This window comes from Danio rerio, chromosome 19 (genome assembly GCF_052040795.2).
Source record: "Danio rerio strain M-AB ecotype USA chromosome 19, GRCz13ab, whole genome shotgun sequence".
In the NCBI taxonomy this organism is placed as follows: domain Eukaryota; kingdom Metazoa; phylum Chordata; class Actinopteri; order Cypriniformes; family Danionidae; genus Danio; species Danio rerio.
This window is the reverse complement of record NC_141039.2, coordinates 7,419,511-7,447,098: the sequence shown is the minus strand read 5'-3', so window position 1 is coordinate 7,447,098 and position 27,588 is coordinate 7,419,511. Positions and strand designations below refer to the sequence as shown.

Below are 27,588 nucleotides of genomic sequence, written 5' to 3'. Positions count from 1 at the left end.
ATGTAGTTGTAATATAATCACTTGTACCTAATAATTATAGAAGGAAATTTTTTGTTTTAATCTCTTTTAAATTTTTTTTTTTTTTTTTTTTGCATAAGTAAAATGTGGAGGATCTTTTTTATATATTTGCAAACATTCTGTAATTGTACATATTCTTCCAATAAAAAAAAAAATAATAAAAAATTTAGTTAACGGGAATTTTACTTTTAGTAGTCTGTTTTCTGTTCATGACTGAGGCCAGTTAGTCTGAAACAACCTTTCGAAGTGGAGAGATTGAAGGTTTGGATTAAACTGGGGATTTAATTGTCATTGATTAAAAGAAACAGAAATTTAAACTGCTGAAACAACAAAATATTGGCAAAAATAACTCTGAACAAGGGGCAGCACAGTGACTCAGTGGTTAGCACTGTCGCCTCACAGCCAGATGGTTGCTGATTTGAGTCCCAACTGGGCCAGTTGGCATTTCTGTGTGGAGATTGCATGTTCTCCCCATGTTTGCATGGGTTTCCCCGTGTGTGGGTGTTTCCCAATACTGGGTTGCATCTGTAAAAGCTTTCGCTGCATAAAACATATGCTGTAGTATTTGGTGGTTCATTCCGCTGTGGCGACCTCTGAAATAGAGACTAAGCCGAAGGAGAATGAATGAATAAAAACCTGTGAATATTTTTCTCAAAGAAGTATGCCTATAAACATCGCCGTAAGCAAATCAACATAGCCAATCAAAACATTATCTCTGGGAGCACGAGCAAATCACAAGCTAGTATGTAAATTGGATTTGTGTATATAGAGTAGGTGAGCTAAATGCGGGAATCTAGGAGGTCACCAGACAGGGGTTAACAAAAATACTCTGTGTGTGTGTGTGTGTGTGTGTGCATGTAATCCTCTTTGCGGCATTAAGAAGTGGCCGCAGTGGACTGAGTAGGGCTGTTTTTCTGCATGTGGCCAGATTTCAGAGTGCACGTCTCAATTATCATGATCTTTATAAAGCTTTTAAGGGCAGCTCAGCGCAGCACAGGCTTTCTCCGTCGCTCTCCCTCTGATTCCCTCTCTCTTTCTAAGTCTGGCGGCTAAGTATAGTGGTGGAATGCTGAAAGAATATGGGCGATAATGGGATGAATCAGAAGTCAAGCTGCTGCTGATAATTATTATTATTTCAACAATGAGTCTTTTGTCAGTCGCTCCAAAACGTCCACCCACCTCTTACACTTGTGTGTGTGTTTTAATTTCCTCCTACACAAGCAGAGCTCGGTGGCCTTGAGTAACAGCGAGGAAAAGGGGAAAATCAGCGGAAACGTGTTTAAAGTTTCGGAGGTTTTTGGATGAGGAATACCAATTTTGCCTGATTGCGTTCGATTGTTTTCTTGTTCTTTTATAAATTGCATGTCTCATTCATTCAACACAGGCTCCATTTGAAAGGTGTGCTTTAGCCTGCATTTTTGTGAAGCTCAGCTGACTTAAACATACATTTGACTGCATTTTCTAGGTAAAATGAACACTTTGAGGCAGTTTCAAGCCAGCAAATTTTGTTCCTTTTCACACCAATGATATTTACAGGAATATATTATCAATCAATAAAGGTTTATTTTTATTAAGTTCCTTGCACAACACCAGATAATTACTGCAAAACAACTTAACGATGTCTATGAGTTGTAATGGAATATGTTTGCCTCAACTATCTTTAGTTAGACAACTTTTCTGACGTGGTCAGTTTGCTCAGTAGCTCACCTTGTACTATTTTGTGAGGAGAGCTCGGGTCTCACAAAAAAGATAAAAGCAATGTAAAATCAAGGTAAACTTTGTAGTCGCAGTGCACTTTTCTTTCTTATATTTGTTTCTGAAACACTATTGGTTGAGTTTAGCTCATTGGTTCTGTCGGAGATCGGTACAACAAGCCCTGCCTTCTCATGTATGTGCATTTTAAATGTACCCTAGGTCAAATTCCCTTTAAGGAAAGTCATTTCAATTGGTGGCCACCTTTGAAAGGCCTCTCGTACATTGTATGCCTGGGCATTCTGTTTGAATGGGGAAGCATCAAATTCTCCAAAATTGCTTGTCAAACTTATAATTAAATTTCGTTTTAGGAATTAACAATAACATTAAACAACAACTGTCCCTTTAGTTTCATTTCTAAATGTTCAAATCACCCAAAAATCTGCAGAAACTCACATTTGATACGAGCCCCGTCCCCAGTGAATCACTAGTGTATAGCAATTGATGATTGACTCCTGTACCGGAAGGCGTGGCTTCATTAGCCATATTGACCATTACACTTTTCCCCATTCAAAACTATCTGAGTACTATACTATACATACGAACACTATACATGTCTTGTGTATTTTATAGTCTTTTATGTGTAAATAAAATGTACCCCAATGCTGTGTTCACACCAGACGCGGAAGAAGCGTCAAGCATGAGTGATTTACATGTTAAGTCAGTGCATATGCGCGAATAGACATCCTGCGGCGCGATTCGCGTAAATGGTGCATCGCGAATGACGCAAATTGCGTGAACGACGCGTTATGCGTAAATGGCGTGGTGCGAAGTGAGTGATTTGCGCATTTGACGCGCTTAACACGCATTTTCCACGAATTACTCAAGTTCAAAAATCTGAACTGAAGCGGACATTCACGCCGCGGTAACCAATCAGGAGCTTGCTCTTGTGGATTAAGTTTTTAGAGGAGTTTATGAGCTCACAGAGCTGGATGCACCTCTGAAAGGATCTAGTGAACTCAGACACGGCCCTAAACATATTGATGCTGTTTTTCAGCCTTCATAAAGCACATAAACACTGTTATTTTCTTAATAAAATCCATGTTAGCCATTAAGCAATGAAGCTAGAGTCACCAGGCAGACAAAAGCCCTGTACATCACACAAATCTGTGTCTGTTCTGAAGTAAATTTAATGCGCGAATGAACCAGGGTTTGACACGTGAATGAAGCAAGTAAACTCAAACGGCTAGTATGGCAAATAGCGCAATTTATCCGTGCATTCCTCGTCTGGTGTGAACACAGCATAAGTACTGTAACGTATTTAAGGTTCGCAAAAGTGTAGGTTCACTCAGCAAGGCATCCTTGGAGCGTCGCATTTTACTTTTTTTACAAAAATGTATGCTAAAGTACTGTAAGTATTTCCAATGGTTGGTGTTATTGTGTTCACTTTTAAAAGTCACATTTTTTTATTAGTATTCACAGCCTTATATCGTGAGGAAATGTAACTATTTTACGTTTACGCATACGTATTCGTTCAAGTTTAGTCATGTGAAAATGTAAGATTTCCCAAAGGAGGCGTGGCACCAAAGCCCACCCCTAAACCCAGCCATCATTGAGGGATGAGCAAATCACGTATGAATGACATTTTACGAATTCATACGAAATAGCCACTAATTCAAAAATTTACAAATTGCCATGATAAAGCGTTGGTATTGATGGTTCTGTAAAGATCCCTTAACAACCATGGACACTTTTTTATTCTACAAAAGATCTTTACAACTGAGGAAGTTTCTTTAAATGATGATAAAGTTCCTTAAACCATTAAAAATGGTTCTTTGAAGAACTTGTCCACTACAGGTTGTTTGGGACATCTCTGTGAAAAGCCATTTTGTCCCCTATAGAACTCTATTTTTAACAGTGTTCTTTGAAGTCAGATTTGTCTGTCTTTTAAGTCATTTCATTGCTTTGTTTGTCTTTCCCCTCTCTGACATTCCTGCACTTTAAATAACGTATTCGCAAGAAATTGAGGTTTATTTCTGGTCACGGTCTAGTTTATTTCCCTCAGACTTCATTCTAATAAAATTGCATGATGCACTCAATGATTTTAAATAGTTGCTCTCAAACAGACACGAGAGCATCAGAACGAGCAGCGGTTTCAACAGTGGTCTGCTGGCAGCAGTCTGTTATTTATTTATTTTAAAATTTTTTGGCTAGTCCTCATTCTTATAAAACTGTAATACGGATTATACACTCAAGGATTTCCGAAGTTCTTCCACTATCCTCAACGCTTCACATTTGATTACAAGTATACTGTAGGTTTTTAGATGCTTTCCTCAAAGAAAATAACTGCAGCAGCTGCAACTGTCACTCGAGATCAGTCGTTTCCTGCGGTTCTCGATGTTTGCCTCAGTTCATGTCATTTGTTGAGAGACTCATGATCAAGCTCATAATTATTCTCAATAAAAAGGCAGTCGTTTCCCCCAAAGTCATGTATCTAATGACATTTAAATGGATGTTTTTTTGAAACGCCTGTTTTTTAGATCATTATTTTTTCTGATATGCAAATATATTATTTTACATATATGATACATTATTCATATTTATTTATTTATTTATTTATTTGTTTGTTTATTTATGTTACTCCTCCTTGTAAAATCTATTAATATTGCCAAATTATAAATAAAAAGATAAAGAGAAAATACATGTTTCTTTTTTACTGCAATTTAATGATAATATTTTTTTATTTATTATTATTATTTTACTCATACTAAATATTACTCATATATATATATATATATATATATATATATATATATATATATATGTAAATATATATATATATATATATATATATATATATTAGTAATATTTAGTATGAGTAAAATCAGTAATAAATAAAAAAACATATATTATTATTATTCCAGAAATTGCAGTAAAAAAGAAAAATATTATATTATAAATATAATATATTCTAAAATATTATATATTATAAATTCAAATTGCTGGAATTTTTTAAATTCCTTATCTTCTGCATTTTATAACAAGTTGTTGAATTTACTCAAATAAAAAGACAGCCCAGTAAATAATAAAATAGCAATATAAATGTCTATATTTCCCAATTAATTGCACATTGTTTCGAGGCTGTGCTCAAACAAAATAAACACAGCAGCATAAGCTCAGTTCAGGATTATTAGTTCCGCCAGACATTTGCTTGTTGCACTTTTTATTAGATTGTTTTTTTTTTTCTCAGACAAGAGTCTTCATTCTGATAAAATCACAACGATTTTTCATTTTCCCTTCCTGCCCTCATTGTTTAATTTAATTGCTTGTCGTTTGTTGAAAGACACTACTCGACAAACAAACAAGCCGCACAGCACGAACCACAACCCAAAATAAGCAGCTTTGAAGGAAATTTACCTCAGCCAAGAAAATACACTGCTAATGTGAGAACAAGAAGCCACCAACTGAGAATAAACAATGCAAAATAAACCGGTGGCCATTCTTAGATAAAAGTGGACGACCTTAATATATATATATATATATATATATATATATATATATATATATATATATATATATATATATATATATATATATATATATATATATACTACATGACAAAAGTCTTGTTGCCTATCCTGTTTTTAGGAACAACAAATAATAACTTGACTTCTAGTTGATCCTTTGGTATCAAAAATGGCTTATAAGAAAGGCAAAGGCCTCTAGATAACGATTATTTTACCCAAAAAATATATATGATCATGCCTTGATTTCTTATTATCTTATTAGGACAGTAATGTCTGACTTTGCTTAGACAAAAGTCTTGTCACTTAACAGAAATGATGTACAGTATTAAATATGAAGTCATGCTGGAGTGGAAAAAGACTGACGATCGTGTCTGACTCCCATGAGCTTGGAAGACTGCATCCATACATCTCTGCAATGACCCTATTAACGTATTAATTTCTTCTTTTAAATGGCTGGCCACATATAACATAAATTGGGATGTTACTTGGAATCTTCCACATACATATTTGCTAACTAACAAAGTAAAAGAAATTGAATATAAAAATATTACATAGATGTTTTCCCGTTGATAGCTTACTTAGTAAATATATGCTAGATATTGAAAACAAATGTACTTTTTGTGATTTGAAAGAAACCGTTGCTCATGTTTTTTGTACTTGTGTGAAATTGTTTTGGACGGAACTATGTATCTATCTCTCAAAAAAAAAATGTTTTGTTTATTTGTTTAAATGCTTTTGAAAATTTTCTTTTATTTTAACTCTAAATCTTGCATTGAATACATTGTTAATCTCGTTAATATAATTGGTAGGTTTTTTTTGTGTAAATTTTTGAAAAAAAAATCCAATTCTGCCAATTTATTTAATTGACTATAAGTCATATATTTTGTCTTTAGTGGGCATAAAAAACAAAAGTTTTTTTAAAGGAAAAAAATTGATTTTTATGTATAACCTTTATAATTTTCCCTCTGGTCTCTGTTTTCTTCTTCTTCTTTTTCTTCCTTTTTTTATTCTTTAAATTGTATTATGCGGATTTTAACAACATCTCAATTTTTTTTCTAATGTTCCAAGTTTCTGCAATCTATTGTTAACTGTTATTGAAACCAATAAAAAAATAACTTATTAATAAAGTCATCTGGAATAGCAAAGAAAGTGTCCTTTCAGGACTCTCAGAGTTCATCAAGATTCTTTGGATTCGTCTTCAATAACTCCTCCTTCATCTTACCTCAGACATGCTCAATAAAAATCTGGTGACTGGGCTGGCCAATTTTGGAGCACCTTGACCTTCTTTGCTTTCAAGAACTTTCTTGATACTTCAGGCTGTTGATGTTGCCATCCACTGTGCAGTTCTCTCCCTTACTGAATGTAGCCCAAACCATGATTTTTCCTTCACCAAACTTGTCTGATTTCTGTGAGAATTTTGGGTCCATGTGGGCTCCAGTAGGTCTTCTGCAGTATGTGTGATGATTGGGATGCAGTTCAACAGATGATTGATCAGAAAAATCTTCAGCCTTCAGACAGTTTTCCCAGTGATCAACTAGAAGTCATTAATTGTTGCTCTTACAACTGCGATCGATGACAAGACTTTACTCGGGGAGTGCATATACCTCATTGTTTAGGCACATTTGTTTTGATTTTAAACTGAATATGATGAACTGAAATGCAGCCAAACCCTCTCGCTCGGGAGAACACTAGTAACAAATGCTCTCGTTTAATATCCTCAGCGGTAAAAAATCATTGCTGAAGGTCTCCTGCTGGGTGGCTATCAGCTTTTATCAAATAAAGACTTTTTTTTCTCTCATGTTCATGATCTTTCCACCTCAGTGCTGCTGCTGAAAGACTGATGTGTTTTTTTATATAAAAGAGTGTCCAATATTGTTTTCACCCCCTACAAGTTCTCAGTGTGCGAGCTTTCATGCATTACTTTGGCCCAGTGCCCAGTTTCATCAACAATCTCTTTTGTATTAGAATTGTATGTGTGACTACATATTCAAGTGTGTGTGCGCGTGTGTGTGATGAGCACATCTGTTTCTAGACAATCACCAGAAACAGGGTTAATCTGATGCCTCTGAAATAAGCTGCAATTCACAGAAAGATCACCATTGTGCGGATCAGACGTGTGTTTGAAGATTGTGTGAAACAGCGATCCTGGTGGACAACGCTGGCACTGCATTCTCATTTCCTCCTGTCTTGTCATCCTTCATTTCAGGAGGGTTTTTATTGGCATGACAATGGACAAAGTTTCAATAAAAGTGTTTGGCAGTCTCTCTCTTTCTCTCTCTCTCTCCCTCTCCCTCTCTCCTTCTGTCTCATCAGTCGCTCTGAGAGCAGTGGGGTTTACTAATTTTAGCAAACCCACCCCAGCAGCAAGTCTTAGCAAGCCTCTGCCTGTGAATACCTCATCAAACTGAGCCACGCTACAAAGAGCCTTATCACTCCAGCTTTAAATGTCTAACTGCAGAGGGAAAGATAAGGAGCCGTGGTGTATTAATTCTCAAACTGGATTACTGGGCCAGGGCAATAATGGTGGACATCGCACTGGTGTTGAGGAGAGAGAGAGAGAGAGAAATAGCGCAGATAAATATCTCTTCCCGCTTTGGCTATTTCTCAAATGTGGTTTGTGTGTGTGTGTGTGTGTGTGTGTGTGTGTTGTGTGGTCATCTGACCTACATCTCCACCAAGAGCTGCAAAATATGGGGTTTCAACTCAACTGTTGGAATTTAAATTGGTGTCTTGATTTGCTTTATTGTTCTATTGGTCTGTCATTCTATTTATGACTATATCCTTCCATCCATCCATTCTTCCATTGTTTTTCTGTATTTCTGTTTACCATTTCTATCTATCCATCTATCCATCCATCATCTCTTTCTTTTTGCCATCTTTTCCATCCATCCATCCATCCATCCATCCATCCATCCATCCATCCATCCATCCATCCATCCATCCATCCATCCATCCATCCATCCATCCATCCATCCATCCATCCATCTATCTATCTATCTATCTATCTATCTATCTATCTATCTATCTATCTATCTATCTATCTATCTATACATACAGTTTTTATCTCTTTATCCATCCATCTTTTATTTCTTTGTCCATGCATTCATTTTTATTTGTTTATCCATCCATCCATCTTTTAACTCTTTCTGTTTTTTGTTCATAAATCCATCCATTCATCTGTTAGATCTTTCTGTTTTTCATCCATCCATCTTTTGTTTCTCCATCTATCATGCATCTTTTAACTTTCTGTTCTTCGTCCATCAATCCATCTATCTGTTATCTCTTTGTTTTTGATCCATCCATCCATTCATCTATCTGTCATCTTTGTTTTTCTTCCATCCATTCATCCAACTGTTATCTCTTTCTGTTTTCCATCCATCAATCCATCCATGCATGCATGAATCCATCCATCTATTCATCCATTCATCCATCCATCTGTTATCTTTCTTTTTTCATCCATCCACCCAACCATCCATCCATCATCCATCCTTTATTCTTCTTTTTTCATCCATCCATCCTTCCATCCATCCTTCCATCCATCCATCCATCCATCCATCCATCCATCCATCTGTTATCCTTCTTTTTTCATCCATCCATCCATCCATAAATCCATCCATCTATCCGTCCATCCATCCATCCATCCATCCATCCATCCATCCATCCATCCATCCATCCAACTGTTATCTCTTTTTATTTACCATCTATCTATCTATCTATCTATCTATCTATCTATCTATCGATCGATCGATCTATCTGTCTGTCTATGCATCTCTGTCCATCCATCTCTCCATTCTGTTCTATTGTCCTGTCCATCATCATTCATGAATTTTTTTTTGCTCTTTGTTGTTTCATGTTCTTTAATGTTTCTCATTTAAAACTTACAAATTTTAATTTTGTAGTTAAAAACATGTTGTGTGAGTTACTCTGAATCTTCTTATTATATAGACATTCCTAAATTTTGCCTTGCGTTGCTCATGTTTGCTATGACAATTTCAATTCAGTTCTTGAAGAATCACACTCTACATCCTCCAATCAGTTCAGCCCATCACACAACCCCTGACACGACCCCCTACATCTGATCATTCTCAAAACTCAAATTCTACATACACATGAGGCCTAAAATCCTCACTTGGCATTTTAGGTGGTTAGTCGAGCCCAAAAATGCCTATGTATGAATCATGGGAGCGCACATGTGCCGCCGCTGGCGAGCGATAAGAACAAGAGCACTTGATGTTATATGCATTTATTTTGAAATGTTAAAATCCGCTGCCTCTGCATGTCAAATGACATAAACCTATTACAGTAATCCTTCCTCATAGTCACACAGCCTGTTTTATGTAGTTACAAGCTGTTTGGGCAAACCAAATGCTCCGAAAGAGGATCGAGCGGTGCTGCCGAAATGATCCGTGTGGCGCTGACCAACATCTGTGTGACCCGCTCAAAAAAACACCACAGAGCAGAGCTGGCCACATATAATCACTGTAAACGCTTACTTGCATCCATGCACTGACATAATATGCTGAATTTATTCTGGAAGAAAGTCTGCATGTATGCACATAGCAAAATGTCTTGACTGAGGATGAGAGCTCTTAGAGTCTTATTGATGGTTGGAAGAAAAATCAAATTAGCTAAACAAACTCTAGGGTTGAGTACAGCTTTGCACAGGATGGACCGGTCCTGTGCTGACTGATTATGTCTCAATAAATATAAACAGATGTGGAACAGCAGTCAGTGGCTTTCAAAGCGTAAATACACCTTTGTTCTCATGTATTTGGACAAAGAAGTGATATGGCAAGCCATTTTACCAATCAATCTTTAAACCTTAATATATGTATCTACATATATACATTGAAGCATTTAAAACAGGAAAAAATCAGATCTCCCTAAAAAAAAGAAAGAAGACAAATTCTTTAAAATCTGGCAACCATTCATAGATTGTTTTAAAGACATCAACTCTACAGGAAATAGACAAATTTAAGAGTATTAGACCAATTTAGATTAAAACTGAAGGTCAATATTTTATTTGTATTTATTGATTATTTTATTTGTTTATTGTAATTTTCTATTATATTTTAACTTTATGTACTGTTTGTTATCTTTTTACATTTATATATATTCAAATATTTTATTGGTGCTACTAATACTACTAATAAAATTAAATTGTCTTAAAAATCGCTTTTATGGGAATCTGCCATTGCGATATAAACTCAATTTGGCTCAATTTTTTGTAATCTGGTTGTGATATTTTTTTTACATTTATTTCCTGGGAGTTATTCATATGGCACTAGAATTTAAAAAACAATACCTTTTATAAAATAATCTTTGTATGAAAATATTGATTATATATTGTATACTACGTGCTTTTTTGTATAAATATAACTTTGTGATTATTACATTGTATATATACAAAACCTAAACCCAACTACTACCTTACTAACAATTATAAACTACTTATTAACCAATTATATATAAAATAGTAAGAAAATGCTTGTGATACTAGTGTCTAATATGTTGTGGCTACCTAATAAATATCTTAAATAGGTGCTAGTTTGTATGTTTTAGTATATCTACTAGTACATATTGAATTCATAAAGAATGGTATCTAATAATAAATAAGACCTAGGAAAAAGTATCTAACTTTTGCTTCTAGTTCAAACTACTTATTAAAAATGAGTTGAAACAGCACAATTTTTACATTTCTACCAGAAGCCCGAAATAAACTGTAAAATATTGGTCGTTAAATTACAGAGATTTACAGTAAAATATTGGACCTTAAATTACAGAAATTTACTGTAAAATAAAGGACCATAAATTACAGAAATTTACTATAAAAAAAGGAACATAAATTACAGAAATTGACTTACATTTAAATTTCTGGTAAATTTCTATAATTCAACCTCTGTTATCTAACAGTGAATTTCTGTAATTTACGGCCGTTATTTTACAGGTTTTTTTTTCTGGCACGCTTCCGGAAATAAACCATGAAATTACAGATTTTTTATTTTTATTTATTTATTTATTTTTTACTGTGTTATTAAACGGAAAAGATACTAAAAATCATGGCAACAAATGCTTTTATGTTACTGTAACTTTATTGAATTAATCAGTTTTCACCTGCATTTTTTTATTACACAAAATGTAACTAACTTTAACTTAAAATATGTTTAATCAGTTTGATTGATCAGATTCAACTGCAAAAATTAAGGCAGCAACTGTTTTTTATAGAGTAATAGCTAATGAATAAGTACTTAATCGAAACTATTTTTGCTGCTTATTTAAATAACTTATTTAAACTGAACTGAATCATCACAATTATTGTCTTCTTTGGGGGGATTTTATGTTCAATGCACCTAAATTTGTAAAAACAATTACATGAACTTAATCAAATTGTATGGAACTCCTAGAACAGTTTATAGATTGAATGTTAAAACTTGGCGATGCAGTTGCGCAGTAGGCTCAGCTGGTGTTTCTGTGTGGAGTTTGCATGTTCTCCCTGCATTCGCGTGGGTTTCCTCCGGGTGCTCCGTTTTCCCCGACAGTCCAAAGACATGCAGTACAGGTAAATTGTGTAGGCTAAATTGTCTGTAGTGTATGAGTGTGTGTGTGTGTGTGGATGTTTACCAGAGATGGGTTGCGGCTGAAAGGGCATCCACTGCGCAAAAACGTGCTGGATAAGTTGGCTGTTCACTCCGCTGTGGCGACCCCGGATTAATAAAGGGACTAAGCCGATAAGAAAATGAATGAATGAATGAATGTTTAAACTTCTTGTCATCGAAGCGGTTGAAACTTTTTCAAACTACTTACGTAAAATGAGCTTAAACAATACAACTCTTAAGATTTTTTAGGTGGATAACTTAATTGTTTTATGTTCAATCTACTTCAACTTGTTCATTTAATGTAATCGATTTATGTTGGTACAACCTGAATGAATTCAATTTTTACAGTGTATATCTCTTGCTTGTCGTTTCAGATCAACCTTTACCCAAAGAAGCCAGCAGCACCGGGGCTGCTGTCGGGGGCTTCATCGCCGCTATAATCATCCTGTGTCTGATAGGTGCTGGTTTAGCCATGTACTTCAAACGCCGACGGAGCGTCGAAAACGGAGAGTAAGTGTGAACACGCGCCCACAAAACACAATCACACATCCACTTTCCCTCCTCTCCTGGCTCCAACATCCAAGCTATTTCCATCCCTTTTGGTTCTCGACGCATTTTAATTTCTGCATTCACGCCATGCCACATATGCAGCCAAATCTAAACATTTGCTGGTATTTTCTCTCGCAGAGGCCCTCCGAAACACAAGCCTCCTCCACCGATGAAGTCTGGCAGCTCGACAGAAATGGTAAGCCTACTTTTTTCCTTCATCTCCATCAGTCACCTCACATCTGACATTCACTTTGAACTCCGCGGATTGAGCTTTCTTCGTTATACAATGTCGAGATTACTTACGATTCTCCAGGGTACACGCGGCAATTAAAACAGGGCTGCTGAAAAGACGCATATGCATAAACCACCATAAATTAGATCTTTGAATTGAAACCTTTGAAGAACGAGCTTAGTTTTTTTTTTGGAATGGGAGAGAAAATTTGTGGTGCTCGGAATAGGCTAATTGCATTTCTCTCTCTCTCACTCTCGCTTTGGTGAATGATTATTTCCTGTTCGCTTGGACTGCATTGGAAACAGATTTGTATTGTGGAGTGTGTAAAAGCTAGTGGAGCGAAGAGAATGAGAAATCCTAATGTGGCCCTCGAGCTACAGCGAAGAAAGAAAGGGTTAACATGGGGGTAATGTGTATTGATTGAAGCTTAATGTAGAGCATGTGGGTGGAGCTTCATTTGTGTGTGTGTGTGTGTGTGTGCATGGGCAAATGAATCTGTACATCACAGGCATCTTTCATCTTCGCTGGCCTAAAAATCTGTGATTAATTCAGCTGTCAGCACCCTTAAAATATGTGATTATGAGATCTTTCTTCATGTTTGCTGAAAATAGGAGCTGCTGTGTGATTTTTTTTTTAACGCTGAATGTATTTTGTCTATTAAAAAGTTTTGATTAGCCTTTTTTGTCTTGGCAGACCTGGTCATACTGTTGAAAAGTTTTAGCTGAGATGTAAAATAAATAAATAAATAAATAAAAATATTAATAATAATAATAATAATAATAATAATAATAAACTGTGTAAAATGAATATGTATTATATATATATATATATATATATATATATATATATATATATATATATATATATATATATATATATATAAATATATATATATATATATATATATATATATATATATATATATATATATATATATATATATATATATATATATATATATATATATATATATATATACAGTTGACATCACAATTATTAGCCCCCTGATTGTGTTTTTCCTAATTTCTGTTTAACAGAGAGCAGATTTTTCCAACACATTTCTAAACATAATAGTTTTAATAACTCATTTCTAATAACTGATTTATTTTATCTTTGCCATGATGACAGTAAATAATATTTTACTTGACATTTTTTCAAGACACAAGTATTTAATTTAAAGTGTAATTTAAATGTTTAATTAGGTTAAATAGGCAAGTTAAGGTAATTAGTCAAGTCATTGTATAACAGCGGTTTGTTCTGTGGACAAGCGGTTCCCAACAGGGGGGTCCCAGCCCACAAGGGGGCCTCAGCGACCTCTGTGAGGGTCGCATCATATTTAAAAAATGTCTTAGCAGTGGACAATTAGGAGAATTATAATGTTGCCTTAGTTCATTTTATCCCCTAGCTCATGGTCTCCAACCAAAAAATCAGGAGAATGCACCATGTGCAAGAAGATCAACTGATGGAGATTGCAAATGACGGCGGCCTCTTAGGGGCGTGTTTCTAGAGTTTGCACAAGTTTGTTGCTTCCAATGGAGCTAAGTGGCTTGTGCGCCCAAGTGGTGTGACGCACTCGTGCCAATGAATCCTGCGAGCGCACCGCAAGTCACGTGACAATAATTGACCGATCAGCTTCAGCTTGTTTGGAATTTTCACATTTCGGTCAGAAAATTTTTTTTTAGACAAACACAGAACACACAAACACTGCAGTGCTTTGTAATTTTGCGCATGTTTTATGCACGTTTTACTAAATGTATCAATGTGTGGGTTTTTTTTATATTTCTAGTTTTTTAAATTATAATCACAAATGTTGCTGTATTTTTTGTATAAAATATTTTTTTTAAAACTTAATTTACCATTTAATATTCACGTTTAAACATTTATATTTCCTATAAGAGGTTTACAATGAGTTTATTTATACAGTTTACTAAAACTAAAATCATCAACTATGGAACTAAAATAAATGTATGATGTTTAATTAATTTATGATAATACAACACCGCCTCACAGACAGATGATTAAAGATCCTAAAGGTAAAACTACCTGAAATATGACAGTATAGTACACATCTACTAACAAAAATATACTGTTTTCATTGGTTTATTAGACTTTTTAAAAGGCAACTGAGTTAGATTTACACTTGTGATCTTCTTTAGGAAGATCTGTTCCTTTAAGATGAACAATTCATGAAATTGATGAAATTTAGATGCATTTTAGATGAACCATCGCTTCAAATGACAATCTCTTCACATGGCCCACATTAGCTTATGCTTAGGTCTTTAAATCTGGTCTTAATCCTCTCATGTGTTTCTCAGCTGAATAAACCACAGGACAAGACCACAACCATCACAGAAACCCAGCCACTCAGCAACTATGAGCCAAGCTACTATGAAACCAACTCTGCAGAGCCAGTTACGGTAAGATTCACAAATATATATTTGATATATATATACACTACCTGACCAAAGTCTTGTCGCCTATCCAGTTTTTAGGAACAACAAATAATAACTTGACTTCTAGTTGGTTATTTGGTATCAGAAGTGGCTTATATGAAAGGCAAATGCCTCTAGATTATGCTTATTTTACCAAAAATAAAATATGATCATGCCTTGATTTTTAATTATTTAATTAGGACAGGAAGGTCTGACTTTGCTTAGACAAAAGTCTTGTCACTTAACAGAAATAATGTACAGTATAGAATATAAAGTGATGCTGCCGTGGAAAAAGAATGAATATTGTGTATGACTTTCATGAGCTTGGAGGACTGCATCCATACATCTCTGCAATGTTTCAAATCACTCATTAATAAAGTCATCTGGAATGGCAAAGTAAACGTTCCTGCAGGACTCCCACTGTTCATCAAGATCCTTTGGATTCATCTTCAATGCCTCCTCCTTAATCTTACCCCCGACATGCTCAATAATGTTCATGTCTGGTGACTGGGCTGGCCAATCCTTGAGCACCTTGACCTTCTTTGCTTTAAAGGGCCATGAAACCCCCTCGCTCCAGCAGGGTGTTTTCACACCTCTACTTTGGAAAAAGCCAGAAAAGTGGGCGTGTCCAGCTTTGTTTAGGGGGGAGTGTCGGAGGAAGAAAAGAGGCACGGTGTGGGAGTGTCTATTTAAGAACGCGACTCTGTTTACGTGGGCATCTGTAGTCGAATTATTTGCCAAATTATTAAATGGTGGACTTTAACTGTCTTTTATTCAGGGAATTCATTCATGTCCCTCGCGACAAACGAGATATTTGATTCGAGGAAATGCTCTAAGCGTGCATTTTTCATGCAATGTTTGATACCGCACGGCGAATGAGAGAAAAAAAAACTCAGCATTTCCCGGAAACTTAGAAAGCCGCGTGGGTTATTCCGGTCACAAAATGCGGTAAAAATCCTACACGAGGTTAAAGTTTGGTTGTAGTGCTAACATGTTTAGACTCGGTGCAATTGTTTGTTAGATACGAACAAACTGAATAAACAAAGAGCACTGGTCACTCACTTACCAAACTTGTAGAGACAAGACAATCACCAGCAACTAGAGCCGCGTCTTTATTAAGAGGAGACTACAAGCAAATCTGGATCTCAGCATTTGCAGATGAGAACAGCTCTCAGGTAAACAATAATCCTCCTTAGACACGTAAGTTATTGTTGTCGAGCGTCGCGTACACTGTAATCCACGCGTGACTCCAGCTGCGCTCTCACAGAGAGAAAATGAAAACAAAACTTAACTGCAGCAAACTATAAAAGCAACACTTCACGCTTGTTTTGCCAACACAACGTGGCGTCTCAGTCGTCTAAACACTGTGACAGTAATGAATATTAATGAAGTTGCACAATAGAGCGCGCTGATTGGTTTGAACCAAGCTTTACTATTACGCCCCAAGTCTAGGGGAAACAAAAAGGGCATAATAAACGAAGAAAAAACAAATGTGTTGGGGTGGTGGATTTCCCAAACTAAACAAAACTTAAAGCAAAAGATTCCCTTCGGTCGACAACCAAACTCACACACTCAATTGAGAGTATATATAAAAGATATTTATTATAGAAAAATAGGGTTTATATAGATGAGCATTTCGTCAGGGTGACCACAGGCCAAAATAACAAACAAAAGAATCTACAAAACAAATCCACTAAATTACCTAATACTATTTAAATAAAAATACAAGAATCTTACCTTACTCCCATAAACAAAGTCAAACGTAATCAAATAAATAGGCAGGTCACACCTACACGCTCAAACTCTCAAAAACTATTCATGCATAGGATGGTCATCAATACAAAGTTGATTATTGTTGGTCGTCGGCCGAAGGGGTGAGGGAAACGCAGGAGCTCCACTCCAAACACCGAACGCAGCAGAAATGAGCTCTCCGATCCCTGCCGGAAGCTCCCTTATATACAGGCCTCGTAGACCAGCAGCCAATCAGAGCAGGGAATCACGCCGGCGTGGGAGCCTATAAGACAACAGAAAAACAGCAAGGAGGCGGGACAAATGAAAAAGAGTACAATCCGCAATAATAAACAAATAAATAAACTTCAGTCGTAACATTTACTCAAGCATTAATGCAGCACACTGTAAGACGTAATAAGACACACTCTGGCACAGACGTCCAGTCTGCACGCTGGAATACAACACTATTATGTCATGTCCATGACGCAGCTTCAAAAATTAGTTTCAAACCGGAAGCACCTTAACCTTCTTTGCTTTAAGGAACTTTGATGTAGAATGATGTAGTATGTAGTGTAGTGCATGTAGTATGAGAAGGAGGGCTATCCTGCTGAAGAATTTGCCGTCTCCTGTGGTTTGTAATGTAACAGGCAGCACAAATGTCTTGATACCTCAGGCTGTTGATGTTGTCATCCACTCTGCAGATCTCTCACACACCCCCATACTGAATGTAACCCCAAACTCTGATTTTTACTTCATCAAACTTCTGATTTCTGTAAGAATCTTGGGTCCATAAGGGCTCCAGTAGGTCTTCTGCAGTATTTGCGATGATTGGGATGCAGTTAAAAGATGATCCATCTAAAAATTTCCAAATGATCAACTAGAAGTCGAGTTATTATTTGTTGCTCTTACAACTGGGAATCATGACAAGACTTTTATAAGGTAGTGTGTGTATAAATATATACATACATACATAATGCATACATAATGTATACTGTACATAATGAGTATTAAAGACTCGCCTCCCAGAAAGCACTTTACGCTATCGGCAAAGGCTTGTGACTCATATAGCGATGTGTGGCATGTGTTAACACTGCCAAAGGCTCTTTTATGTGGATTAATATGATGAGCTGGTTATTTCATCAACTATGATAACCGTAAAGCCAATTACTACAGCGGCGGTGTGTGTGAAGGCCAGACTCAGACACGTACCTTTGTCATGGAGCCCTTGGGAACTCGGTTTGGGCTTTCAATAAAGGCTTGCGTTTATTGTTTAAGGCAATTTAGCTTGGAGTGTTTGTCATTAATCTTCGTTTAAGAATTGGCTGCGTTTAATATGCGAATTTGAATTGAAAACAGGCCACACCCATAGGGAGAGAGCTGGTAATGAAGAAGTGAGGAATTTAGTCTATTTGCATTAGTACATAACAGGGCTGGCTGTGTGTTTGTGTGATTAAATGGATAGTTCAACCAAAAATGAACATTTACACACTGTTTACTCTCACTCATGTAGTTTTTAATCTTTATTCATTTATTTTTTCTGTTGAACCAGAAAGAGGATATTTTGACGAATGTTTTGAAACTGGTAGTTGTTGGCATTCATAGTAGGAAAAAATGTACTATGGAGGTCAATGGTTACAGGTTTCCAACATTCTTCAAAATATCTTCTTTTATGTTCAACAGAAGAAAGAAATTCAAACAGGTTTATTAGAAGTTGAGGGTGAGTAAACAGTGACAGAACATTCCTTTTTGGGTAAATAATCTCTTATTGTATCTTAATATTAAAATTAAGCAAGCTTATTTATTTAAAATGAAGCTTATTTATTTTTGTTGAGTGATACATTTCTATACTGATTATAAAATTAAGTATAATTGCTTTTCAGTGTAGCCTTTTAGGTGTTTTCTTTTCTATTTTTTGTTTATTTTATAATTTAATATCATTTAATTGTATTACATATAATTTAGTATTTTTTCGCATTTCTGGTATTTTAATTTACTTTGTTTTTATTTTAAATTGTTTTAAAATATTTTTACTGTTTATTTTATATTTAGTGTAATTTTGGTTTATATTATAATTTAATTGTATTAATTAATATTTATTATAATTTACATTTTTATTCATTTATTTTTATTGTTTTAAAATATTTTAACTTATTTTATGGTTTAATTTTTTATTTCAAATTTAATATTTAGTGTGATAATAACTTTGCTTTAATATTTTGCATTAAAAACAAATTTTTATATATTTAGAATAGTTTATTTCAGAATTGTTTAATTTTAATTTTTTTATATATTTCACTTAGGTAATGGGTTATTTTATATATAGTCTCATTTTGCTTAATATTTTAATTTGATGTATTACATATGCTTTAATATTAATTATTATAAAAAAATACAAGTTTTTCAATATTTTTGACATATGTTACTGTTTAATGTTTTATTTTATATTTTGTTTACTATTATCATTCAATAGTATTATTAATTTATTTTTAAGTGTTTTAAAATATTTTGAATTATTTTATTTAATATTTAGTTTAATAATTTTGCATTGACATTTTTTATAAAATACAAATGCTTTCATGTTTAGAATAGTTTAAGAACCGTTTTATTTTTAATTGTTTATTTATATTTATTTATATTTAGTTTAATTTTGTTCAATATTTTAACTTAATGTTTTACATATCCTCTAATAAATATCATTATTTATATTTATATATTTGTTTTATTTTTAATTGTTTTTAAATATTTTAAACTTTTGTTAATGTTTAATGTTTCTTTTGTATTTCTTTTTTATTATTATCATTTAATATTATTACATATGGTTCAATTATTATTAATATCTAAAATATGTAATTTATTGTTAATTATTTTTAAGCACTTTTGACATGTTACTGTTAATGGTTTATTTTATATTTATTTAAATTTTGTTTAATATTATCATTTAATTAATTGCATTTCATTTAATAATTATTATTATTTAAATCTTTTATTGTTCTTAAATATTATTGACTTATTTTACTGTTTAATGTTTTATATCATATTTATCTTATATAATATAATATATTATATTATTATATGTGATATTTTGCATTGACATTTTAGGTTCCATACAAATTTGTTATTTTTTATAAATGTTTATTCTTTAGACTTGTTTTTTCTAGAATAGAATTGTTTGCATAAAAATTCTTGTTGTATAAACAGATATGTGTAGGTAATTTACACTGAACAATGAATTATTAAAAGCTACATTTATACCTCTTTACATTTAATGCATTTAAATGTCAAAATTAAAAAAATTTAACATCACTGACTGCTGTTTATATGACATAACGCATAAGAAGCAGACACACTCATTGTAGCAGTGGGCGGGGAGAAGCAAGTCATTAGGATTTAAAGCCACAGGTTACAAAAACAGCTACATTATCATCAGACACCAAAATGAACAGATTCTACTTTATAATAAATAATCTGATGGGGTATTTTTTGCTAAAACTTTTACAGACACATTCTGGAGACACCAAAGTCTTATCTTACATCTTGTAAAAGGGGTAAAATAGGTGCTCTTTAAAAGCAATTCCCTTCCATTCTGAAATCTGCACATCCCTTGTAGCAAAGATAAAGACTGGGAAATTTGCTGGAATAACTGTTATTACTTCTGTGAAACCGAAATGACTTTTTCTGTAAGACCATCACTAAGAAAAATAGGACCCTCTTTAGCATCCTTTCTTTGTCCAGACCTTTCATAAAAAGGTTAAATGGCCAGCAGTGAATCTGGCTTCGCCTTACAACTGTGTGACAAAAAGAACATTGGCCTCATATAATTAGGAATCAACTTTTTCTTCATTGTTCAGACGCACACACACAGACACACACACACATGCATATGCACACAGCAGATAACGATCAAACTGTATTAGCACTTATAAATTAAATTTTTGCTCAGTGCGAGTCAGGAGGTGAAGTGTTCTATCAAACAGTTTTATCTGCCGAATCTTCGTTCGCTATCAATTAACTCTAATAAATAAGAATGTGCACTTCTGTTCTCCCGCTATTATACTGATGCTTAATGACCGATCGAGGAACTATAAAATTGGCATTAGTACCACCTCAGTGGCTGTAATGAATTGCGAATGTGTGTACACGCCACTTGTTACATGTGTCTGAACCAGACGGGGTGTGTGTCGTGACAGAGCTGGAGCTGTCTGAAATTATGTTGATAGATTTTTATTCAGTAGCTTTTATCCTTTCATTCATCCATTGTTATTTTCCAAGTATTATCGGTGAGATGTGTTCATCAATATCAAGTAAAAAAAAATTCAATCTTAAACCAGACCAGTTTTTACTAGCAATAATATATACAACCCTAAATCAGAAAACGGTTTAACAGTATGGAAAACGAAAATAAAACAGAAAGTCGTGATTTCCAAATTTGCTTTGACTTGTATATTATTGCAGACAATATGAACGTAAAATATTTAATGTTTTGTCAGGTCAACTTTATTTCATTTGGAAATAAACATCCTTTCCTGTTATTTAGACCTGCAACACATTCCAAAAACAGTTGGGACAGGAGCGATTTAGGGCTGGTAATTGTAATTTTGATGTTACAAAAGCAAGAATCAAAGAAAGGTCTAGTCCTTTAGGAGCAAAGATAGACCGAGGATCCCCAGTTTACCAACAAATACATGAGAAATTTAAATTTTTAAAAACAATATTCCTCAAAGAAACACATGAAGACATTTGGATATTTCACCTTGAAAAGTGCATAACATAATTCAAATATTCAAGGAATCTGGAGGAATTTCATTGGTAAAGGACAAAGGCGCAAGATTAAGCTGAACAACTGTAATATCCGAGTCCTCATGCGGTGCTGCATCAAGAATCCTCATAAGCGATATCCCCACATGGGCTCAAGACTACTTTGTCAAACTTTTGTCAAGTGGCACAATACATAGTTACATCCACAAATGCCGGTTAAAACTGTGCCAAAAGGAAGCCATATGTTAACAGTGTCCAGAAGCTCCATCAACTCTCTGAGGCATCTAGGATGGACACAGTGGAAACATGTACTGGGGTCAGATGAATCAGTTATTCTGGTATTGTTTTGGGAGAAATGGATACCGTGTCATACAGTCTGGATGATACCGTGGATCAACCAGACTGTTACCAGCAACAAGTTCAAAAGCCAGGCTCTGTCATGGTCTGGGGTTGTATCAGTGCTCTTAGCAAAGGTAACTTGCACTTCTGTCTAAAATAGAGATTTTAGAGCACAATATGCTGCCTTTCAACAAAACCACATTCTGCACGCAAATTCAAGCTGCTGAGGAAGAGGATACAGGTACTTGACTGGCCTGCTTGCAGTCCCGACCTGACTCCAATAGAGAATGTGTGGAGCATTTTGAAGTGCAAAATGTGACAACGGAGACCCAGTACTTTTGCCCACCTTAAGACTTGTTTGCAATCTTGCAAATTACACATGAAACACTTCATCACTTGGTGTCTTTAAACATCTTTTAAGTGTTGTGAAAAGGAATGGCAACATTACAAAGTGGTAAATGCTTTACTGTTCCAACTTTTTTTGAAATGTGTTGCAAAAACCAAAACACGTTTATTTAAAAAAGCTATAAAAATCATGAGGAACACATTAAATAATGTTTGTTGCGTTGTCTGCAATGAAATACAAGTCAAAGTCAATTTAGAAATCGTTCTTTTCCTTTTTATTAGCGTTTTGCATAGTTACTGGCCAACTGGCGAGGTAGGTTTCTCATCAAAGCAAGAATGATCTCACTAATAACACTTGGCGAGTCTTAAATGTATTACAATATTACATATATTAACATTTATGTCACACATTACATACACACACACATTATCTCATCAACAATAATATGCATATGGTTTTAAGAGCAGTATTTAAATAATTAATTAATTAAATAAGGTGTTAATGTGCCCAGCCCTAACATCAACAGATCATACACAAAACATCCAGGCTTACTATAAATAACCTTCATCTAAAATCTGAGCCCTGTTATGTAACTAATGGAACTCTTTGCTTTGTTGTGTGTGCTTCAGGATCTAGATGACGAAAACACTGGCCCTCCTGCTAATGGCGGCACTCCTACAGTCTGGAACGGCTCTGAAAAACACGAGGAGACGACCGAAGAGACCCTTCCACCGTACGAGCAAGCCGAGCAGAACGACATCGACGCTAACCATGCCAACGTAGCCCGCGAAGAAAGTTTTGTGTCCAGTCCCATGCTGGTCTAAAGACGTAGGCTGTGCCTGCGATTTGCACTGCCACCATCAAACCCAGCCGCGGACGTCCATTACAGCACAGAGTCCACGGCTCGGGCACAACAACAAAAAAATCACGTCCAAAAAAAACGCCCCAGCTGGTGAAATTTTCTTTATCCACACGGCTAACTGACCTTTTAGCCTATTCTCATGGTTTTGTTGTCTGTGGAATCATATTTATAGCTTTTGAAACAGCAGACGTGTTTTTAGTACTTCAAAAATTAACAATAAAACAAAACCATGAGAATTGGTAGTAATTTTTATCTTCTCTGATTAATTTGAATTCTGCTTACGTGAAAAGCAACGATTACCGCGTCGATTTAATTTACGAATAACATAATACAAGTTTGTTTTCAGTATTTTAAAATACACTGCATATACTGTCAACATCTGGTGTGTTTTTAAATTTTACTTTCGCGGTTTTCGTGTAGTGCTCTTTCAAGCTTTAGCTTTCGTCGGTTTTGTGCGTTAACTTCTGTGATGAGGGGAAAAGTCTTGCGGTATATGCAATGTATTTTACATACAGCAAAAAAAAATAATGTATTTTTATATTTTATATTTGATGTCATTTTGATCGATTATATCGCTTGAAAGCAAATGTATGCATTATTTTCTTATTTTTCTTTCTTTGATTGTGTTCGTCGTTTTTCTTTAGGAAAATTACCAAATAATTTCTGTAAATAATATTATAAGGGAATATATATATATATATAGCCAGTCTAATATGCGTTGAAAAGAAAAATGCAAACACATCTAAAATGACCAGTGGGGTGCAAAAATGAAAAAAAGTGTACAATTTTTGAAGAATTATTTTAACGGGTATTACTAAAGTCGTATGCTGATGTTTTACTTCTTGATACGTGTGGATTTTTGTTACTGTATAATAATCTGCATGGCATGGTTGGTTGCTTTGCTAAAAAGAATGTTGCAACCTTTCCTCACTCCCCTATTTTCTGGCCATGAGAAGCACAATATAAATATAGAGGTGTTGAAGATAATGACGACAGGCTTGACGAGAGTTTAGGATCATTTTCTGCCTTCTAACGCTAAACGTTAATGTTAAAGACCTTGTAAAATCTCCTTGTGAAAGCACAGTTTTGTTTTTCTGCAAGGATCTGCTTCTGAAACATTTTAGGAGATCCATCACAGTTATACCTGCCAACACTCCCATTTTGCCTGGGAGTCTCCCGACCCATCTCCCGCCACCTTCCCGTTTTGTTATTTCCCTTGAAAAACATCAGTAGTTCCACCCCCTTCTCCCGGTCCTTAGCTTTGCTACAGTCTGTACCACCCTTTTTGTATCGTATCCGTTTACCATGCCTTCCCGAAATCCTGGTGTCATGAGACATCAAGTCCTCTCATGAGAATTGGGTCCGCCTATTGGACCCATGATTCAATTCATGATTTAATTGATGTTATTGTTTGTATAGGGGGAGGGGCTTTCACATTCCAGAGAGCATTTGATTGGTCAGAATGTTTTCATCATCAATTTATTTGCGTTCTGGAATATACCATTATAATGTAATTAATCATTACTCTTATTTTTCCTCAAAAGAAAGATACTTGTGACTTATTTTTAATCTCAGATTTTATTCTTTTACATATTTTTATGTTTACATTTTGAAGTTCTGACTTTTGAATTAGAACTGTGATTAATATCTTACAATTCTAACTGTTTTTTTTTGTGAGGAAACAATATTTTAATTTAATTGACAATATATCATAGATTTGATTGCAAGAAATGGAGAATGTTTACACACTTTTTTTTAAAGGAACAGTTCGCTCAAGATGGATAAAAAATTTGTTAATTTAAAAATATAATTGTATTACTTTCTTCTGTGGAACACAAAAAGAGACATTCCAAAGAATGTCCAAGCTGCTGTATAGTGTTCCAATATACTGTACTCTTACTGGCCACTTTATTAGGTACACCTGCCCAACTGTTTGTCAACACAAATCAGCCAATCACGTCAGCAACTCGATGCATTTAGGCATGTAGACATTGTCAAGACGATCTGCTGCAGTTCAAACAGAGCATCAGAATGAGGAAGAAAAGTGATTTAAGTGACTTTGAATCTGGCATGGTTGTTGGTGCCAGACGGGCTGGTCTGAGTATTTCAGAAACTGCTGATCTACTGGGATTTTCACGCACAACCATCTCTAGGGTTTACAGAGAATGGTCTGAAAAAGAGAAGATATCCAGTGAGTGCAAATGCCTTGTTGATGCCAGAGATGGAGAATGGCCAGACTGGTTCCAGCTGATAGAAAGGAAACAGTAACTCAAATAACCACTCGTTATAATCGAGGTATGCAGAAGAACATCTCTGAATGCACAACACGTCCAAGCTTGAGTGGTGTAATGGTGCGGGGATGCTTTCTTGGCACACTTTGGGCCCGTTAGTACCAATTGAGCATCATGTCAACGCCACAGCCTACCTGAGTATTGTTACTGACCATGTCCATCCATACCTGCATTTGTCTCTGAAAATCCAGGAGACCGGGGGGATGGGGGGGTGTCTAGGTGTCGGGGGTGAAGTGTCTGAATAACACAGCTAAGTAACTGTATATGCACCGGGTTTTGGGCAGCCGCTGCAATCAGATACTATACCGAAGTCAGCGGTCCGGCAGTGTTATAGACTGTACCAAAGAGCTGAGGACCGGGGGCGGGGGGTGTATGGTTGTGGGGGTGAAATAACTGGAGTTTCCAGGAGAAATAACAAAATGGGAGGGTGCCGGGAGATGGGTCTGAAATACGGGAGACTCCTGGGGAAAACGGGAGTGTTGGCAGGTATGTGTCCATCTATGACCACAGTGTACACATCTTCTGATGGCTAATTCCGCACCAACGCACCATATCATAAAGCGCGAATCATCTCAGATTGGTTTCCTCAACATGACAATGAGTTCACTGTACTCAAACGGCCTCCACAGTCACCAGAACTCTATCAATTAGAGCAAATTAAGGCAGTTCTGAAGGGAAAAGGGGGTCCAACCCGGTACTAGTAAGGTGTACCTAATAAAGTGGCCGGTGAGTGTAAATATACACATTTGGAAGAAGAGAACGAGTTTGTTTTTGGGTGAACTATTCATTTAAACGACAGATAAGAAGTTTATTAAACGGTCTTTCTTTCTTTTTCAATGGCCTTTTCACTGGTTCTTGGATGGCATGGCAATTAATTCCATCACCGTTCATGTCTTTCACTTTCTGAATGTAATCTCTGCACATTCGTTTGAAGCTGTCGATACTGTAGATCATAGTTTGTCTGAATTGTCGTAATTGTGCCAAAGAACTCACAGTGATGTAATGAACTATAGACTTGCGAACGGGTTACAAAGGTGATAAATGGAACGAGCAGATGGTTTTTCTAGTGCTCACTTGGAGCAGAAACTCTTTAGATGGATGAATAGATGTTGAACAGACGGGTCAATGGATGAACAGTGCAGTTCAGAATTAACAAGGCCTTCTCGCTCTTGATTAGCCATCCTTCACATTCACTGATCTTCTAGCCTGCTGGACATCACTGATTGCCACAAGAAAAGCGTCTATTCTTGACATGACACAACTGTCATCATGGGTTCGGCTGGGTTTTTGGTCTCGTCACTGTTTCGGATAAAGGGAATGTGTGTCTGCATGCTGCATGAGATTTGGGGTTGGCTTTTGTTACCCTGACGCGCAGATGGGCTGTCTTCACGCAACCGTCATTTGCTATAATGGTGCAGTATTAGACAATCTCTGTATGATATGATTATCCATAAGGGTTTTAAACTGTGATATTTTTTTTACATTCTTACGTTACCTGTATCTATGATTTATTTTTCTTTTTGTTTCTGTCTTATGCTTTATGCATCGCTATTAAATGATTCATGCAAATATGTAGATGTCCTAGTAAACTATTTAATGTCATTTTAGAAGATTTTTAAAGACAATCAAGGGAGTTTGGGATGTTAAAACGATGATTAACTTAATAATTGAAAATTCTGTCATTATTTATTGGATCTTTACTTGTTCCAAACCTGTTTGCTTTCTGTTAAACCCAAAAGCTGATCATTTGAAGAAAGTTAGAAACCGGTAATCATTGACTTCCATTCTATTTGTTTTTCCTACTATGGAAGTCAGTGTTTTGAAACAGATTTTTTCTAAATATTGTCTTCAGAAGAAAGAAAATCATAAAGGTTAGAGGGTGAGTAAATAAAAAGTCAGTAAATTTTCATTTGTTTGGATGGACTACCCCTTTAAAGAGATTATTCTGTCCAAAAATGAAAATTCTGTCATTATTTAATGAATTTTGACTTGTTTGGCTTTCTGTTAAACCCAAAAGAAGATATTTTGAAGAATGCTGGAAACCGGTAACCATTGACTTCCATTGTATTTATTTTTCCTACTATGGAAGTCAATGTTTTGAAACAGTTTTGTTCTAAATATCGTCTTCAGAAGAAAGAAAGTCATAAAGGTTTGAGAATGAGTAAATAAAGTGAGTGAGTAAATTTTCATTTTTCGGGTGAACTACCATTTTAAAGAG

General features: G+C 35.2%; 1 protein-coding gene across 4 annotated transcripts in view; it reads left to right on the top strand.

Moving 5' to 3' along the window:
- pvrl2l (PVR cell adhesion molecule related 2 like) overlaps positions 1-26,945 on the top strand; it is a 334,672-nt gene extending 307,727 nt beyond the window's left edge. The window contains exons 7-11 of one of the 4 annotated variants that reach the window (XR_015516015.1): positions 12,208-12,343; positions 12,521-12,578; positions 14,930-15,031; positions 22,847-24,053; positions 25,808-26,945. Coding sequence is in view for 1 of the 4 variants with exons in the window: in XM_087294622.1 (XP_087150748.1) it covers positions 12,208-12,343; positions 12,521-12,578; positions 14,930-15,031; positions 22,847-23,041 (491 nt within the window). In the remaining 3 variants the exon portion in view is untranslated. Of the gene's footprint in view, positions 1-12,207; positions 12,344-12,520; positions 12,579-14,929; positions 15,032-22,846 lie in introns of all 4 variants that reach the window. The other 3 variants (XR_015516014.1, XR_015516013.1, XM_087294622.1) reach the window with 3 other exon arrangements.
- The last annotated feature ends 643 nt before the right edge of the window (positions 26,946-27,588 follow it).